General features: G+C 45.6%; 1 protein-coding gene across 4 annotated transcripts in view; it reads left to right on the top strand.

Moving 5' to 3' along the window:
• The window catches only part of POMT2 (protein O-mannosyltransferase 2), a 43,833-nt gene that overhangs the window by 20,937 nt on the left and 5,536 nt on the right, over positions 1 to 17,360 (top strand). For all 4 annotated transcript variants that reach the window (XR_013440791.1, XM_036084352.2, XM_078054008.1 and 1 more), the window contains exons 9-15: positions 2,132 to 2,241; positions 6,936 to 7,002; positions 10,023 to 10,092; positions 11,880 to 11,958; positions 13,105 to 13,256; positions 13,703 to 13,794; positions 14,858 to 14,934. Coding sequence is in view for 3 of the 4 variants with exons in the window: in XM_036084352.2 (XP_035940245.2) it covers positions 2,132 to 2,241; positions 6,936 to 7,002; positions 10,023 to 10,092; positions 11,880 to 11,958; positions 13,105 to 13,256; positions 13,703 to 13,794; positions 14,858 to 14,934 (647 nt within the window). In the remaining variant the exon portion in view is untranslated. The remainder of the gene's footprint in view (positions 1 to 2,131; positions 2,242 to 6,935; positions 7,003 to 10,022; positions 10,093 to 11,879; positions 11,959 to 13,104; positions 13,257 to 13,702; positions 13,795 to 14,857; positions 14,935 to 17,360) is intronic.

Raw genomic sequence — 17,360 nt, 5'->3', positions numbered from 1 at the left:
GCATGTTAGCCATATTGAAGACTGTAAGTGGATCCCTTCCAGAGTAGAGGATCTGGTGACCGTGTGTGTTAAGTGTATAAAGAGGAAACACAGAGCTGTGGGATCAAAGGGTGCAAGAGATCACTTCTGCTAGGGAGTTGGAGGGCATCAGAGGTACACAGAGTGAGATGCCGTGGAGTCCAGCCCTGGAAGAATGGGTAGATTTGAACAGATGGAGAGGGAGGAGAGGGCATATAGGGCAGAGGGGACAGCAAGATCAAGGCCAAGAATAGGGCACAACGTAAGGTACAGATTATCCCCAGAAAAGTACTAGAAGATAAGGCTGAAAGGATAAGTTGGGCCCGGATTATGAGGGTTTGAAATGTTTGGGTGAGGTGTTTGACTTCATTAAACAGGCAGTGGAGACCCAGTGGAGGCCTCTGAGCAGGAAGGAGGACAGGAAGGCTGGGGCCGTAGGGAGGCGACACTGATGGCAAAGCGCAGGACGGCTAGGGAGGGGGTGGGGCTGGAGGCAGGGGCTCCCCTCTGGAAAGCTCTTCCGGGTACTTGAGCTGGGCATCATGGTAGCAGCCACAGGGGTGGTGCAGATGGGCAGGGACAAGGGAGATTAGACATGGAAAGAGAAGAGGAAAGATGTCACTGAGGACTTGAGCCCAGGTAATTGTTTCTGGGAGGCACAATGATGCCTTCTAGTCTCTCCAGTGCCTTGCACAGTGTGTAGGATACAGGGGGCCCGCCAAGACTGTGCATAGAATGAGAAATAGGAAAGCAGGTTAAAAAGTTGGTTTAGAAAGGCAGATACTGGTTCCACTGTAGAGAGGTTGACTTTGAGATGCTTGGGGAAATCCATGCAACGGGGCAGCTGATGTTTTCAGAGGAGGAATCAGTCAGCCAGCTAAAGGGGGAAGCGGTACCGTGGCAGTGGCTGTGACCTGTAAGGAACCTGGAGAGAGAGAATGAGAACTAGGCTGGCTGAAGTCAGGTCACTGGGAGTGCAGGAGGGAGGCGGTTAGGGAAGGAGGCTGCAGAGGACAGTCCATGAGGGAGTGTGGGTTGAGAAGGGGGAACAAAGCATTTCCAGAAGCAAAGGTGGTCAGCAGTGTGAGGGGCTGCATATGTTGGCCTGCGTGAGAACATAGAAGAATGGAGCTGTGGGGTTTTGCAAATGCCTACTTGTTATTTAAAAGGCCTAGCTCACTGTGATCTCTTCCGTCAAGCCAGCCTCTTCTTACTCTTTGCATGAGAATTCATCCTACTCTGCACTGGGCTCCCACCATGTCACACATTGTCACACCTTTGCTGGAGCATTTGCCCACTGTCCTGTGCTCATCGGTGTGTGCAGCCATCTTCCCTAAGACTGGGCTCTCCCAGGGCCACAGCCAGGCCCCCTCCAGCTTTGGATCCACTGTGTAATTGCTACGATCTGTTGACCAAATGAACAAACAAAGGAAGACCGGAGTAGCCTATCCATGATGGAGCGAGACAGGTTTCAGTGGACTCGAGAATGGCAGGGCAGCCAGATTACAGGGGACTGAGAAGAGGGACAGTAAGGAAGAAAGAGGCTTCTCAGTTACCCAGGGCCTGCAGGCAGAGGGGATGTTCTTGGGTAAACGGTTTACTCTTTTTTTTTTTTAATTCAGAATTAAACAAACCCAACCACCACTGAACAACTGCTTTATATAGTATTAGATTCAAAAGGCTCAAAAGGATTTCACAAAAATGAAAATTATCTTAACAGTCTGTCATAACATTATATCTATCTTGAAGAATATTCTAGGTAAGACATGAAATGCTTCTTTCTTTCTTTATTGTGTTTAATGTATGTATAGACTTTGAAGGATGGGCGGTTTCTAATCTTTTGCTATTACAAATAGTGCTTTGATAATACCACTGTTAATACCAGCGCTTCTTCTGAAGTCCTGAGGAGGGAAGGGAGGTGAGGGCACCAGTGAGACCCTGTAGTGAACTCCCACTTGAGCTGACGCCGTGGGAGTGAGAAGGTACCTGTGCGTCTCGCTTTAGGCGGTGCTGGGCCCAGTGCCGTCTGTTAGAGGCTTAGTGAGTCCTGTGGCTTCAGAGGCCCCTCCTAGTCACGGGCCAACTCACACCCTCCACCGTTCCTTCCTCCCAGATCTGGCCTATGGCTCCGTGATCACCGTGAAGAACCTGCGGATGGCCATCGGCTATCTCCACTCCCACAGGCACCTCTACCCCGAGGGCGTTGGCGCCCGCCAGCAGCAGGTCAGCGAGCTTCTTGTACTTTCTGTACTGCGGCAACACTGAGCTGTTGGCCGGGCCGGAAGCCGCGCTTCTCTTTCTTGCTCCCGCCCTTTACCTGCGCTGTCTTCCCTGCTTGAAACGGTCTTACTCCTGCACCCTGCTTCTCTTTCCTCTGGGTGACTCCAGCTTCTTTAGGCTTCAGTGCAAGTGTTCCCTCTGATTACCGTGACCCACCTCTACTCAATACTGGGTACGTGCCTCTCTCATGAGGGGCTTGCCTGGCACGATTTGTAAGCCTGTGCAGTTACCCTTTTCACATTGAATTGTGAGTGCTTCCTTCCTCCTGTCTCCTTGCTACTTGATTGCTAGCTCTTGGAAGGCTCAAGTGCCCGGCACAGTGCTTGGCTTGACATGGATGATGGTCAAGTGTTGTGGCTGTAAACACAGACCTGGAAACCAGACTCTGTTATCTGGGTCTGAATCCTGGTTCCACCAGAGTATGACTTTGAACAAGTTACTTGACCTTTCTCTGCTTCAGTATCTTCATCTTTAAATTAGGGAAAATAAATAGTGCCCTTCTCCACCATAGGGTAGTTGCAGATTAAAAGTATGAAGCGATACATGTGACGTGCACCCTGGGGGATTAGCCATGAGTATTCCCTGAATGAGTGAGCGACACTGTGTCTGTGTCCGTGTCCACGAGTGTCGGGTGTGGCTGTGGCGGGCAGTGCCTGAGAGGGAGAAGCAGGAGGTTGGAGAGGTTGGGGAGGCCAGGCTGTGCACAGGCCTTCCGTGTTACAGTAGATTTGACTTCGTTCTATGGGCATTGGTGAGGCGTTGAGATTTATGAAGGCATGATAAGACGTGATTAGATTTTTAGGTTAGAAAGAAATAGTGATAGATTGAAAGGAGGGGCAGATTGGAGTCAAGAAATGAGTTGGGAGGCAATAATCATGACAGAGGATGGTGAATAGAGGCAAAGACCATGAATAGAGGTGGGAATTGATTCAGGAAACACTTCACAGGTCAGTGTCAGGGCCCCATCACTGGTGGCTGTCAGGGCCTAGCTATATCTAGGTCTGTAGGTTGGAGATCAAGGTGTATGTGTGATAATGCTATTCCACCATAGTCAGAAATGGAGGAGGAAGAGTAGCTCTGGAGATGAGAGAGTTTCCTTTCTGTATTGTAGATTTGGGGCTTGTATCAGGAAGGAGATCTGAGTGTGTAGCATATGGGTGTCAATGACACAGTGGGATGGGTGGCATTGCCCAGGAAGGGTGTGCAGAGGGAGGAGAGCCAGTGAAGGAGCCCTGGGGGGCAGCAACACTTAGGCAGTGGCGAAGATGCTCCCAGGGGCGCCGGTAGAAGAGGCTGAGAAGGAGGGCATGAACAGGGAGGTGGGAGGAGAGCACAGGGCAGACAGCATCCCCAGGAGGATGGTGCTCAGCAGTTCAGGTGCTGCAAAAGCCTCAGAAAAGGTGGGGGCCTTTAAGAAAGAGGCCTTTAAACGACAGTAAATGGGGCCTCGTCGCTAAATGGGATTGCTTCTGAGGAGTGGTGAGGCCCCAGGTCTCAGCTGCTGTGACAGGGAGGAGAGGAGAGGGGAGGTGTGCAGGCTGCAGGGCAGGCTATTGTGCTGAGAGGCTTGGAGTGATGTTTCTCTTCTGGCAAAATGACCAGTATTTTTACTTGGCAAAAAAGTTTTGCTTCTCAAAATTTGTTATTATTATTTCCTTATTTACTAGTTCACCAGAAAGTTGACCCAGAGTGTTGGGTTTTAGTATCAGTTTCCCATTCTTGATTCTCCACTTGTCTCGAGCACTTTAGGACCCACTGGAGAGCTTTTAAAACATTCCAGTGCCTGGGCACTACACAGCAGCCCCGACTCCATTGATCCAGGGAGGAGGCCCATGCATTGTGCCTTTCTGCTTTGCTTTGAAATTCTCCAGAAAAGTCTAACGGATAGCCGGGGCAGAAAACCACAGCTAGCCCTTCCGTGGGGAGCGGCAGCTGTCGTGCAGAAGGTGAAGTTACAGATGTGGTGGCCAGGAGTGTTTACACTGTGCAAATGTAGAGAAGGACCATCTTACGCTAGTCCTTGTGTTACATACTTGAGCCCCTGCGTGGAGGTGTGAAGTCATGATAGTGGTGTAGAGAGAGCATGTGGGGTAAAGGCATGGAAGAGTCTGGTTCTGTCATGGCTGAATCACACTGAGCCTTTCTCAGCCAGTTTCTTCATCTGCCAACTGGGGGGTTGGACTAAACCACTTCTAGTGGCCCTCACTGCCCTGGAGTTTAGCGTCTTGTCAACAACTCTAAGTGTCCATTTTTAAATATTTTTAAAGTATAACATTTATAAAATAAAATTGGGAAATAGAGAAAAGTAAAAAAACCCAGAAAACAAAAAAAACCAAAAACCAAAAGCTACACATAATTCCAGAAGATCAGTGTTTACCCACATAGTTCGGTGTACAACATTCTATTGTTATAGGATACCGGTGTTTCTAGGAGACCTTGTGTTGTAAAAAAAAAATCCATTGTAAACACAAATGTTTCTATGGGAAAAAGAGGCCATGGACTATACTCATAATAAAGAAGTAATTTTTCTAATAAGTTTTGTTTAAAAAATACACAGAGTACACACACACGAGCACCACAAAATCTTAAGATCCTTAAGCAAATCTAAGCCAGTGGACTGTGTATACCTTTGTTTAGGAGTATGAACTTAATTTCTCTATGGCTGCCAAAATGTTTTAGTTCCTTTTATATTCTTTTTTTTTTTTAACATAGGCTCCACGCTGGGCTTGGAGCTGGGCTCCAGTGTGGGGCTTGAACTCATGACCCTGAGATTGAGACCTGAGCAGAGATCAAGAGTTTGACACTTAACCGACTGAGCCACCCAGGTGTCCCAGTTTCTTGTATATTCTTAATACCATCATTCCTGATTTTTTTCTGAGAAAGTAAAAGCCACTGAAACAAAGGAGCCATAATACATACATAATTTTTTCCCTAAATGTTGATTCCAAATCTCTTTGCAAGTAAATCAGTCATGTTTTGTCCAATTGGAGTCATAAAAACTCACTTTGTATGTATTTTTATTGTTTCCTGGTATTTGTGTTCTTGTTTATATAATTGGCATAATTGTATGTGTATAGTCTCTATCCTGGGAGCATTGGAGTTAGCTGCCTTGGTTTGAATCCTGTCTCTCCACTGATAGGCTGTGGTGACTTTGAGCAAATTACTCAACCTTAGTTTCCTTGTAAGTAAGGTGGGGACAACCATAGTACCTACAGCAGAGAGAGAAGACTTGCCCAGTGCTTAGAACAGTACCTGGTGATAAATGGCAGCCATTTTCAGCATCAGCATTTTATAAGCCTTTTCCTATGCTGGTAAAAAATGCTCAGAAACATTTTCTGTGGCTGTGTAATATTCTGTCCTGTGGACATATCATGTGAGCCGTTCCTTTATTATTGGACATTTATTCTGTTTCTAAATTTTTGCTATTAGATTCATCACAGCATGACATGCATGTTCACATGCATACACACACACATTTAATTTTTTAAAAATCAGTGTCTATGAAATGGCTATGGGCTAAAACCTCAAGTTTCTAGGACGAGATATTTATGGAGCTATTTAATTTCATTTGGCTACATTCTAGAGAATAAGGCATGAATTTTTCATTTAGAAAATTTGAGGCATGGTCTTAATTACTTTGTAAAATGCACTAAATCGGGGCGCCTGGGTGGCTCAGTTGGTTAAGAGTCTGATTCTTGGTTTCGGCTCAGGTCATGATCTCAGGTTCCTGAGATCGAGCCCCACATCAGCCTCCACAACTGGGCATAAAGCCTACTTGGGATTCATCCTCTCTCTCCTTCTCCCTGTGCCCCTGCCCCAGCTCGCGCTCTCTGTCTCTCTCTTAAATAAATAAATTAATTAATTAATTAAAAAAATTTTTTTAAAGATTTTATTTATTCATTTGACAGAGAGAGCGAGAGAGGGAACACAAGTAGGGGGAGTGGGAGAGGGAGAAGCAGGCTTCCTGCTGAGCAGGGAGCCCAGTGTGGGGCTCGATCCCAGGACCTGGGATCATGACCTGAGTCGAAGGCAGACGCTTAACCAACTAAATCACCCAGGCGCCCCAATAAATAAAAATTTTAAAAAATGCACTAAATCCTCTTTGTGTGCTGGAGACTATGTTGCGCAAGGTATCATGGTTCCTCCTCTAGGAGGCTGAAACTTTAAAGAGAAGATGCAGAAAGAGGGGCACCTGGGTGGCTCAGTCGTTAAGCGTCTGCCTTAGGCTTGGGTCAGGATCCCAGGGTCCTGGGATCGAACCCCGCATCGAGCCCCGCATCAGGCTTCGTGCTGGGCGGGAAGCTTGCTGCTCCCTCTCCCACTCCCCCTGCTTGTGTTCCCTCTATTGCTGTGTCTCTCTCTGTCAAATAAATAAATAAAATCTTAAAAAAAAAAAAAGATGCAGAAAGATATTAAGGAGACCAATCAAAAAGGCTCTTGTGGGAAAAACCTCTAAATGCAGATGGAAGGAGAGAATCTCACCAGTGCTACTTCTGAACCCCCCTGGGCAGCATGGCCCCTCGGGTTGGTGGCTGAGGATTCTGAAAGAGGCTTAAGCAATGTTGGTTTGCTGTTGATTGTCCTGTGGCTATGCTGATATTGATGGTATTCTCCCTCCCAACTCCTCCCCCACCCAGGTCACCACCTATCTGCACAAGGACTACAACAACCTGTGGATTATCAAGAAACATAACACAAACGCAGGTAATGTGGTAGGGAACTGATGTTTCTTGCATTATGGCTTACTCTGAGCCATTTTTAACATTTCTCATGCCTTCAAATGGTACAGAGATGGGCATTCCTGAGCATGGTTTAGCAATACCTTTACTGGTCTCAGTTATTCTTTCAACAGCTATTTATTGAGCACCTACTATGTTCCAAGCACTGTTGTCAACATAGGAGGTAAGCAGTGAGCAAGACACATAAGATCTCACTCTTAATAGCTGTCATGTTGAAGCCAGAGGGCCCGGCCAGGGCTCAGACTTAATTCAGACTGGTTACCTGGACATGCTGCCAGGGGCTGGTTGAGTAGCCCCAACTGAGGGCAAATGGTGACTACTCTCATTTCTAATGAGAGCACACTAAGCCTTTCAGACCCCAGCATATGGTGAAGCTCAAGTTGTCTTGCTATGATAGAGTATTGCTGCCCACTGGTCATCCCTGGACTGCACCAGTCAGTTGTAGATCTCAGAGCCTGTAGTTGGGCTTGTCTAGCCTGGTGCTTGGGCCCTCACTCAGTAGCTGCTGGCCAGCCCCCTGATTGGCCTGGGCAAAGCTGCTCTGAAGCACACCTGATGGGCTCTCGGGGCTTTATGACATGGGTTCTATCCAGATCTTTCTTTGGTCAGGGAGCTGGCTACCTGCAGGCTGTGCCTTCTGCTCTAGCTGAGAAGAGAACAGAGGGCATCTTCTGCTCACCTCTGAGCCCCTGCTGATTGTCCTATGTCACAGGCATTCTCTATGACTCCTCAGTAAACCCCACCTGGCTCTCCACCTTTCTTGAGTCAGCTGCTCCTGAGCTTTTGTGTGGCAGTGGGTGGCTGTTCACCTAAATTCACCTTCTTTGTTCCTCTCCCCACCTCTTCTTGCTGCGGTCTTGAGACTAGAAATGTGGTGTGCACAACCACTGTCTTTGCCTCAGTAATATACGTTAGGACGCCATTTGTCAGAGTCTGTTTTAGTACCTTTATAATACCGGTATTGATTGTTTTCATCCAATAGGACAAACATAAGTGGCCTAGCACAATGAGGGGATGAGGCAAGACTGCTTTACTTCTTTTTTTTTTAATTAAAAAAAATTTTTTTTTAAAGATTTTATTTATTTGTCAGAGAGAGAGAGCACAAGCAGGGAGAGCGGCAGGCAGAGCAGGCAGAGGGAGAAGCAGTCTCCCTGCTGAGCAGGGAGCCCGATGCAGGAATCGATCCCAGGACCCTGGGATCATGACCTGAGCCGAAGGCAGATGCTTAACTGACTGAGCCACCTAGGCGTCCTAACACTGCTTTACTTCTAAGGTTATGTGGGCATGGACCAAATCTTTGAACATCTCTGATCTGTTATTCGATGTGGCTTCTAGGTTAAGGTGGTTGCATTTCACCCAAGGAACTAAGGCTCTGTGTGAAGACGGAGAGCTATAAACACTTTGGGAGGAACCATACAGACTAAGGTCTTTGTTTGTATGTTTCTAGGAATTTATCCATTTCTTCTAGGTTGTCCACTTTGTTGGCATATAGTTTTTCATAATATTCTCTTATGATTGATTGTATTTCTGTGGTGTTGGTTGTTACTTCTCCTCTCTCATTTGTGATTTTATTTATTTAGGTCTTTGTGTTCTTGATGGCTAAAAACGCCCCTCCCCGTCACATCCATGTAAAATGAAACTTCCCTCCCATCGACTTACTTGATTTGTCACCTTCGCTGATTAATCTTTTTCAGAGACCTTAAGGTCCACATAGGAATGGGCATGTCTGCACTTGAGTTCTCTAATTCCCTTAAAAACTAGTGATTTGGGGGCGCCTGGGTGGCTCAGTCGTTAAGCGCCTGCCTTCGGCCCAGGTCATGATCCCAGGGTCCTGGGATCGAGCCCCACATCGGGCTGCCTGCTCAGTGGGAAGCCTGCTTCTCCTTCTCCCACTCCCCCTGCTTGTGTTCCCTCTCTTGCTGTGTCTCTCTCTGTCAAATAAATAAATAAAATCTTTAAAAAATAAAAAATAAAAAATAAAGGGGTGCCTGGGTGGCTCAGTCGTTAAGTGTCTGCCTTCGGCTCAGGTCATGATCCCAGGTCCTGGGATCGAGCCCCACATCGGGCTCCCTGCTCGACAGGAAGCCTGCTTCTCCCTCTCCCACTCCCCCTGCTTGTGTTCCTGCTCTCGCTATCTCTCTCTCTGTCAAATAAATAAATAAAATCTTTAAAAAAAAAAAAAAAAACTAGTGATTTGTTCTGGCACATTTCTCTTTCCTGACCTTGAGTGTTAATGTCTCAATGGGAAGAAGTTTGCTAGGATCTTTTTGTGTTGCTGATTACTGCCAGCTCCTTTTCCATTGTCATTGCCTTGCTAGACCTGATCTGACTTGGTTTCTAGATGATGTGGTCCCTTTCTTTTGTCACTTCATCATTTTCTTCGCCTCACACTTAGCAAGTGTGTTGCCAGAGACAAGATAATGACTGACAAAACTTGCAGGGTTTAACACTGGACTCTGAGGAGGGCGCATATGGTCATTTACATGGCATTAGTTTTTGGAAGACTATGTTTTTACTAGAAAGGAAAATCTTATTATTTGACTTCCCAGCTTAAAAACCCTTCTGTGGAGCCTTCGGGGCCTGTCAGATAAAGACCACCTTTCCTAGCCTGGCATGCACCGTCTGGCCCTACTTGTTCACACACTCATCTATTCCCACAGTCTTTCCCGTTCCCCTCCCCACCACACCCTACCCTCTCATATGAAACCATTTGCTATCGGTCAAATGCGTTTTGTTCTTTCATACATCTGGCCCCACTTGTTGACCTGACAAAATTCTCCCCTCCTTGTAGGGTCTTTTCAAGCATATCTCTGAGACACCCTTCCTTGAGACAGTGAAGGGCCCTTTCTCTTTGTCCTCCCAGCACTCTGTCTGTACCTCTAGCACCTACCGTATTATACTGTAACTCTTTACCTGTAGACCCTCCATTCATACTAGCCTAATGAGTGAATAATTTAGATACCAGTGCTTGTTTCTTCTTGGCAGATCCCCTGGACCCTTCATTCCCAGTAGAGTTTGTAAGACATGGAGACATCATTCGGCTAGAACACAAAGAGTAAGTAAATTTGCTGTCTGGGATAAGGGAGTGGTATGGGCACCAAAGGTAAGGAGTTCTTCTAAACTGGAAATAAACAGGACTCAGATTTGGATGCGGCTCTAGTAAATGGAGCAAGACTGCTGTGCTAGAATGGGAAAGCCATTTTATGAAGTCTTGTGAAATAAGCAAGCCACTTTTGTTTGCCTGTTTTGGCTTTGGGGAGCTTTGAACTTTGAAGGTACTGTTCAATTTCCCTTTTTCCAGAGGAAAAAAATCTTTGAGTTACCCAACGCTTCTTCTCAAGTGGCTGCCTTTAGGAAGATATAAAAGTGTGTTTCTGAGAATATGGCAAGCTGGTTTATTTAAGCAATGTTCTCACTGAAAATGACTACAAATGCTGGAATAATATGAAAACATCTTAAAGCATCAAATTGCTGACAAGGCAGTAGTGAGTTACCAGGCCAAAAATCTAAGTAAAAGGGGGGGTGAGGGGAAATCCAGAGAAATAAGTGGGATGCTGCAGCCACTTCTGCCTTGATCCCACAATCTTGAGTTTCGATCTTTGGTTTTGACTGCCCCTTGAGAGAAAGAGTTGTAAATTCAAAGCTCTAGGCTCACCCAAAGTGGTAAATTTATTAAGTGATCCTTCCCCCAAACTTGAAACCCCAAAGGGCTTGAGAAGGGGGAGTGGGGGTGAGGAGGGGCTATTTCTGGTTCCTGAAAATTGTAACTACCAATTGATCCTCACATGGATTTGTGGCCCAAATTAATTTCATCTGGATGGTCTCAAAATCTTTAGGCCATGAATTTAAATGAACATAATCCTAGACTGGTAATATTTCCTAAGTACCTGGCTAAAAGCAGATGTAAATCCTTTTTTGGGAAAGAGATTGCCATCCATTCCCATAAATAGTTTTTCAGTGACAGTGAGTAGTACATAGTAAAAAATAACTAAGCACACAAGGAAATAGGGCACCATGTGCAAGAGTGAACAGGAACAATAGCAGAAGCAGCTCTGCAAAAATTTTGTATAGTGGAATCATCAGGTGTGGAGTTTTTTAAAAATCAGGGATTATATATAGAGAAAAGCTATAAGCAGTGTTTTTTTCCTAGTATAATCATGGATACTTTTTAATTTAATTTAAATTTATTTTAATTTAATTTAAATTTATTATTTACTACTTATTTAATAAATTTCATTTTGTTTTATTGACAAATTAAAAGTTATTTATTATTTATTGTTAAGTTTTATTTTTGGAAATTTCCAGAATTTTTATAAAGAACACTTATTTCTTATTGTGGATAAAAGTAAGAATTATTATAAAAGGCACAAAGTAAATAAAAGCCAAATTAATCCCTCCCTTCCCCTACAGATCCCCACATTATAAAACTGGTGATGAGGGCAGGAAGAGTAAATGGGAGGGAGGAGGCTTACCTGGCTCAGGCGTGCGTAGATTACAAATTTTAATTTCTTCTCCCCAAAGCTGCCTCATGAGTCAGGCAAGCTAAGTGCTTCAAAGCCACCAAATGTGGTAAGTCATCCCCCCACTGCTGAAGTTAACTCCTTTCTTGGCATGGAGTCCAGGACTCCTACCATCTGTCCATGCTGGTTTGGACAATTCTCTGACTCTCTGGATGTTTCTTGTGAGTAAATAGGCAAGACGTTCCTGATATGTTGGATTTCATAGTTCAGATTCTAATTTTTTTTTGCACTAACAGAGGACTCTGAATATCCTTAGTAAAAGAGGAGACATTGCATGTCTCTTTTCTCCAGGATAATGGTGTTTCTCTCGCTTAACTTCTAGGACTTCTCGGAACCTGCACAGTCACTATCATGAGGCCCCCCTGACCCGGAAGCACTATCAGGTCACTGGCTATGGCATAGTAAGTGAGCAACTGGAGTGTGAGCAGGCTGTAAAAAGTTGTGGGGCCTGGTTCAGGGCCATGTGACAGAACACATCCTCCCTGGAATTCTGGAATGTTCCTAAGGATGATGGGCTACACAGGGACTCTATTAACACTGGGAACTTTTTGGCTAGGCTTGCTGTGGGAAAAGCAGCCTGTGAGTCTATTTGTCTCCATCTCTCTTCTCCCATAATAACCATGCCATTTTTATGTTCTGACACTTAATAAATGTCACATATGAATACTATTTGGGTCCCTTTTTAAATCACATTGGACATAGAAGCCATGGACCCACAATGTGATCCTAGGTGAATATATGTTTATTCTTTGCCAGATCCCAAATCCTCATTGGCTTTATTTTTAAGGATTACTTCCCTGTTCTGCAGGGGGATGTTAACCACATTGCTTTTGGATTTTTTAGTAGCGTGGGTGATGCAGTTAATAGACGAAGCAGCTCTATGGGTACTTATGGCTTGGGGAGTGATTTGGAAACAAAACAACTACACCGGGCAGCTAGACTTAGGACTATCTTATGTTCCCTTGCAGGGGCTTTGGTGCATCAGTAAAGATCCTGGGTTCCTTAAGGTGGACTTCCCAACCCTCCTTCTGTTTGCTCATCCCACAGTACCAGAGCCATTGCTTGTCTTTTTCTTGTGCGCATCTCCTGAGGAGAATTAGACACAAGTGTCTTAATTTCCAAAATATAATCTGCAAGCTAAATCTTTCTGGCTTAGATGAGTGAGTGTCCAGATGGCCAAGTAATGGGTACAAATGGCCCAAATCTATTTCTGTTGGCTCAGGTTGATGTCTTGAATTTGGTTTAAGAGCAAAGACATATGTTTAGAATTTAAACTCTAGTCCTTTGAAGTGAAGAATTGGACTGCAGGCTGTAGGAGTTAACACTACTTTTTCTTAGTTGTGTTAGTGAGCGCTGGGGGAATGTCCATCACTTGGGGTGTTTCTCCGGCCCCCTTGTTCCCCTTCCCACCTCATCCACTGAGGCCTGTTTTGTCTTTGACCTTTGTAACATGGTGGCATCGGAAGGGTGGCCATCTCCCTTTCCTGACACGTCTTCTTTAAAGTCATCTTACTTTCTTTGTATTTTTTCCTTGATTTACATGGCAGAATGGGACAGGAGATTCAAATGATTTCTGGCGGATTGAGGTTGTAAACAGAAAATTTGGAAACCGGATCAAAGTGCTGAGAAGTCGCATTCGCCTCATCCATCTGGTCACAGGTTGTGTCCTGGGCTCCTCGGGAAAGGTCTTGCCCAAGTGGTGAGTCTCTGGGGTTTTGATGTCCCAGTTGAGGCTCATGCTTCTCCTTTCACACTACAAAGAGTATACCAGAAGTTTCTGTTTCCCAGTTGTCAATGTTCACCTCATGTTTTCTTATTTTAGTGGTAGGTGGAGGGAGAAAAGGCATCACGTGTGTTACAGAGCACAGGACTCCAGAGTTCCTTTGGTATTTTATGTGTTCTGAGAGTTGAACAGAATAGTTGTTCATCTGTCTTGGACCTTGTAAATGCTCTGGGCCTTTCTGAAGTGGAATACTCTATGCTGGACTCCTCCTAGGATAGTCATGGGATATAAAAGAGTGAGGTTGAAAAAAGCATGGCCACTGGGTTGAAAAGAGCAGGGTTCTATAAATTTAAAGATTCGACAGCGCAACTCTCTGGTGAGTTTCACGCCTTCTGAGAGACCTCTGTGACTGCTTTTCACAGGGGCTGGGAACAGTTGGAAGTTACTTGCACCCCATACCTAAAGGAAACCCTCAACTCTATCTGGAATGTGGAGGACCATATCAATCCCAAATGTGAGTGAGATTACTTCCTGGAAACATTTATAAGTAACTCTTACGTTAGAAAAATCAACCTTCATAGATTCTGCTGCCACTGTATCTCCTTGTCATTTCCTGCCTTTTTTGAACCTAGTCTCTTCATACGAGTTGTCTCGACAGGTAGCTCCTTTTTCTTCCCAACCATGTCAACTTCCCATCCTCCTTAAACTCCCCCTAAAGTGACCAGTGACCTTGCGGTGGGCCAGAGCTAGTTTCCTCATCCCATTTTCTTTGCTTCTTGCTGGAGCTGACACTTCTCCTTGCCGCCTGCAATGTGGATGTACCTGTCTGGTCTCCTCCTGGGCTTTTCTGTCCCCTGCACCATGGGTATCTCCCACCCTCAAGGCTTAGAGCAGGCTGGTGCTTTCCCTTTATGCCCCTGTGTAGTGCTCCGCCCCTCCCCACAGCCAGCCAACACTTTTATAGAAAGCGGTGGCCACAGTCCTGGATCTGAGCCCCCATATCTGTACTCCCAGGCTCCAATTTGATGTTTCTACATCAGTATCATCTTCAACTCAGTCGTCTTTGGATCCATCATTTGTCCTCCTCAACCACCCCTTTTAAGCTTCTCCTTCATTTCCCCTCTCTGTGTTTCCCATTTCATTCTTACTATCTAATTTAGCCAACCAGCTAATTAATTAACTAATTAAACAACTCTTTAGTGAGTACAGTGGGAAGCCTAGGGGCCCCTGGGGTGAATGAGGTGGACTTGGTCCCTGTCCTCACAGACCGGCCTAGCATTCGAGCCTGTACCATAACGAAGGGTGATGGTGCCGAGAGCGGTGGCAATGCTGGGGACAGGCCCCGTTGCCTGTTGCCTTTGTATTTCTCCAAATGCCTCATGAGGGCTTTGCACAAGCTGAAGGGATGATCAAGAATTGGGCCAAGCTTTCTTCTGTCTCTTCAACACTCTAACTTACTCGTTAGCCAGCGTGTCAGGAAAGCTACACTCGGATTCCAGGCGCGGTGTTGGTACCATGGACGGCTGTGAGAATGTGCGTGTGACCAAGGTTTTCTTCTCTGTCCTTTCTTTGTCTAGTGCCAAACATCAGCCTGGACGTGCTGCAGCCCACTTTTCCTGAGATCTTGCTGGAGTCCCACATGGTGATGATCCGGGTACTGTGGCCCCCTCTGACTGGAAGGCTTCTCTATGAGCTCTTGGCCTTCCACAAACTTGCATCACAGATCAGTAGCTATGGTATAGATCCACTGTCCCCTGGTGGAGGACTTTGAAAGGGTCTTCGCTTCTGGTTTACTTGGTCTTCGAAGGCATTTCCCTTATCACAGAATGATGACGGTGATGATGATGGTGAGGACGACAGACATCAGTGCACACTTACGTAGCTCTTGCGTGCCCGGTGCCACTCTATGCACGGTGCTGCACTAACTTATTCTGTAGTTATCACAGTCCTGCGGGGATTATGGTCCCCACTTTACAGATGAGGGAATCGAGGCACAGAGAGGTTAAACAGCTTGCCCAGGGTCCCAGGACGAAATGGAAGAGGTGGCTCCAGGCTTCAAAGCCGGGCTGGCAGGCTCGCAGAGTCAGTGCTGCCTACCGCCACACTCTTCTGCTTCGAAGTGATTCTCAGATCCGTTCCAATGGCAGAGCCCCGGAAAACTAGAGTGTTCTTGGTTGAAGTCCTTGAGACAGTAATAGTTCATTCCATCATATGAAATTAGAAAGAATTAGGATGAATAGCTGATCTGATCAAAAGTTGTTTATCTGCAGCATAAAATTCCCACCATGAGCCCACGCATGTTCCCAGACACGGGAACTGTTTAGGGGCGTGGTTGAGTCTTTTGCAGGTTTTGTAAGACTCATTGTTGGTATTCCCCATCATTAGTATCTGACAGCAGTCCTAACCTCAGTGGTGTAAGAACAATTGACAGAGGAGATCTTTAAATTGAGAAAGTTCTACCCACTAGCTTAACTTCTCCCCTGTGCTGTACAGAAAGCCTGCTGCAGTGTTGATGTGTAGGGGGGACGCCTCTCCTCTGGTTTATGGAAAGCCAGTGTCCTGCCGGAAAGGTGTTTAGGAATCACTGTATCTTCAGCCAGTATGTGATGATCATTCCACCCACAGGGGTGCAGAGAGGTGTAGTGCCTGTTACTTGTCCCCTGCTGAGCCGTTGTCAAGTGGACTTTCCTGGAAGTGATTATGTAAGCAGTACTCAGTAAATATAGTTGACTTATTTCACCAGATTAGATAAAAAAATTCAAATTTTGTCATTTCTGCACATTGGGAGGTGATGACTTGACATTAAGTGATCTCCGGGTCACTTCTTCCCCGACTCCCTGCTTGTAGCTGTCACTGTGGCCTGATGACATAGCTCTTTTGAATACGTGCCTGTCAGTCAAAATATCATTCTATGTCTGGGTAGAACTTTAAGACTAAGTCTAAATAGTCTCGTTTCTTCTTTCATTATCTAAGAGGTAGAGCCAAAGAATAAAAGGGCATCAGGGAACGTTCTTATTCAACCGAAATAGAGTCAGGGTGGGGAGAGTGGTCAAAATAGTCCAGACGACAGAAACTGCCTGGGAGAGGGCTTTTCTGCCCACTGAGTGGAGGGTCTGAGTCCTGTACAGAGAAGGCTGCCTTGCCTGCTGAGGTCAGAAGGAATGAGCCCACTCTGGATTTTAAGCATAGAGAACGATGTATAAATGCATAGGCCTGTAATGGTTACAGACTTTTCCTTCCTTCCATTTCTTGGATTAGTAAAGGAGCTGTATTTCTGAGATTAACAAAGTGAATAGGATGCCCCTGGTTGGTTATAGCTCTGGCTGGAGTCCCCGAGTCTGGGACTGAACTGCAGTGGTTTGGAGAATGGTTTGGAGAAATCAGTTTCTCTTAGCAGCTCCTCTGGGGCCCAGGATGATCCATTCTTCATTCTGAGGCCCTTCAGTGGAGAGATCCTGACCTAACTCATAACACCTCACTCCTCTTCTTGGGAAGTGCCTTCTCAATTTGTTCTGATAATGAGGCTGACACCAGTCCTGGTGCTTAGTATCCAGGGTCCTGATCTTTTCTTTGTTTTTGAAAAGCCCTGATTTTGGCGTGTAGAGACAAGGTGTTGGACAGTCTTGGCTGCTGGATTAAAGGGGCTGAGTCAGGGTCCTTCAGGCTAAAGTGTGCACTCTGAACAGGGTTAATATCACTCCCAGTGGATAAAATGTATTCTTGGAGGGCAAAAAACCCTTAACTTTTTAATGTAGGTAGTCAACCAATATGTAAACACATTTACAGTATAGCTGTGGTATTAAAATGTGATGGGAGGCATTTAGGAAAAAAAAGTCTAAAAAGTCCCAGGAGGGACAAGAATGAAAAAAAAAAAAAGTTGAGAAATACTGGACTAAAGTCACTTTTTCCAAGTTCAGGAACTCATCAGAGTGTTTGGTTTTGGTTTTGTGTTTGAAATTGGCCTCCAGAGGGAACAGGTAAGCCAGCCTGATTTTGTATCTCCCACTAGCCCTCTTGACACTTCTACTTGGTCTGGAAGATGGATGGATGTTTTGTGCTCACAGGAAACAAGTCCTTTTT

Source organism: Halichoerus grypus, chromosome 8 (assembly GCF_964656455.1).
Source record: "Halichoerus grypus chromosome 8, mHalGry1.hap1.1, whole genome shotgun sequence".
In the NCBI taxonomy this organism is placed as follows: domain Eukaryota; kingdom Metazoa; phylum Chordata; class Mammalia; order Carnivora; family Phocidae; genus Halichoerus; species Halichoerus grypus.
The sequence above is the reverse complement of the archived record's forward strand: the minus strand, read 5'-3'. Positions and strand labels throughout refer to the sequence as shown.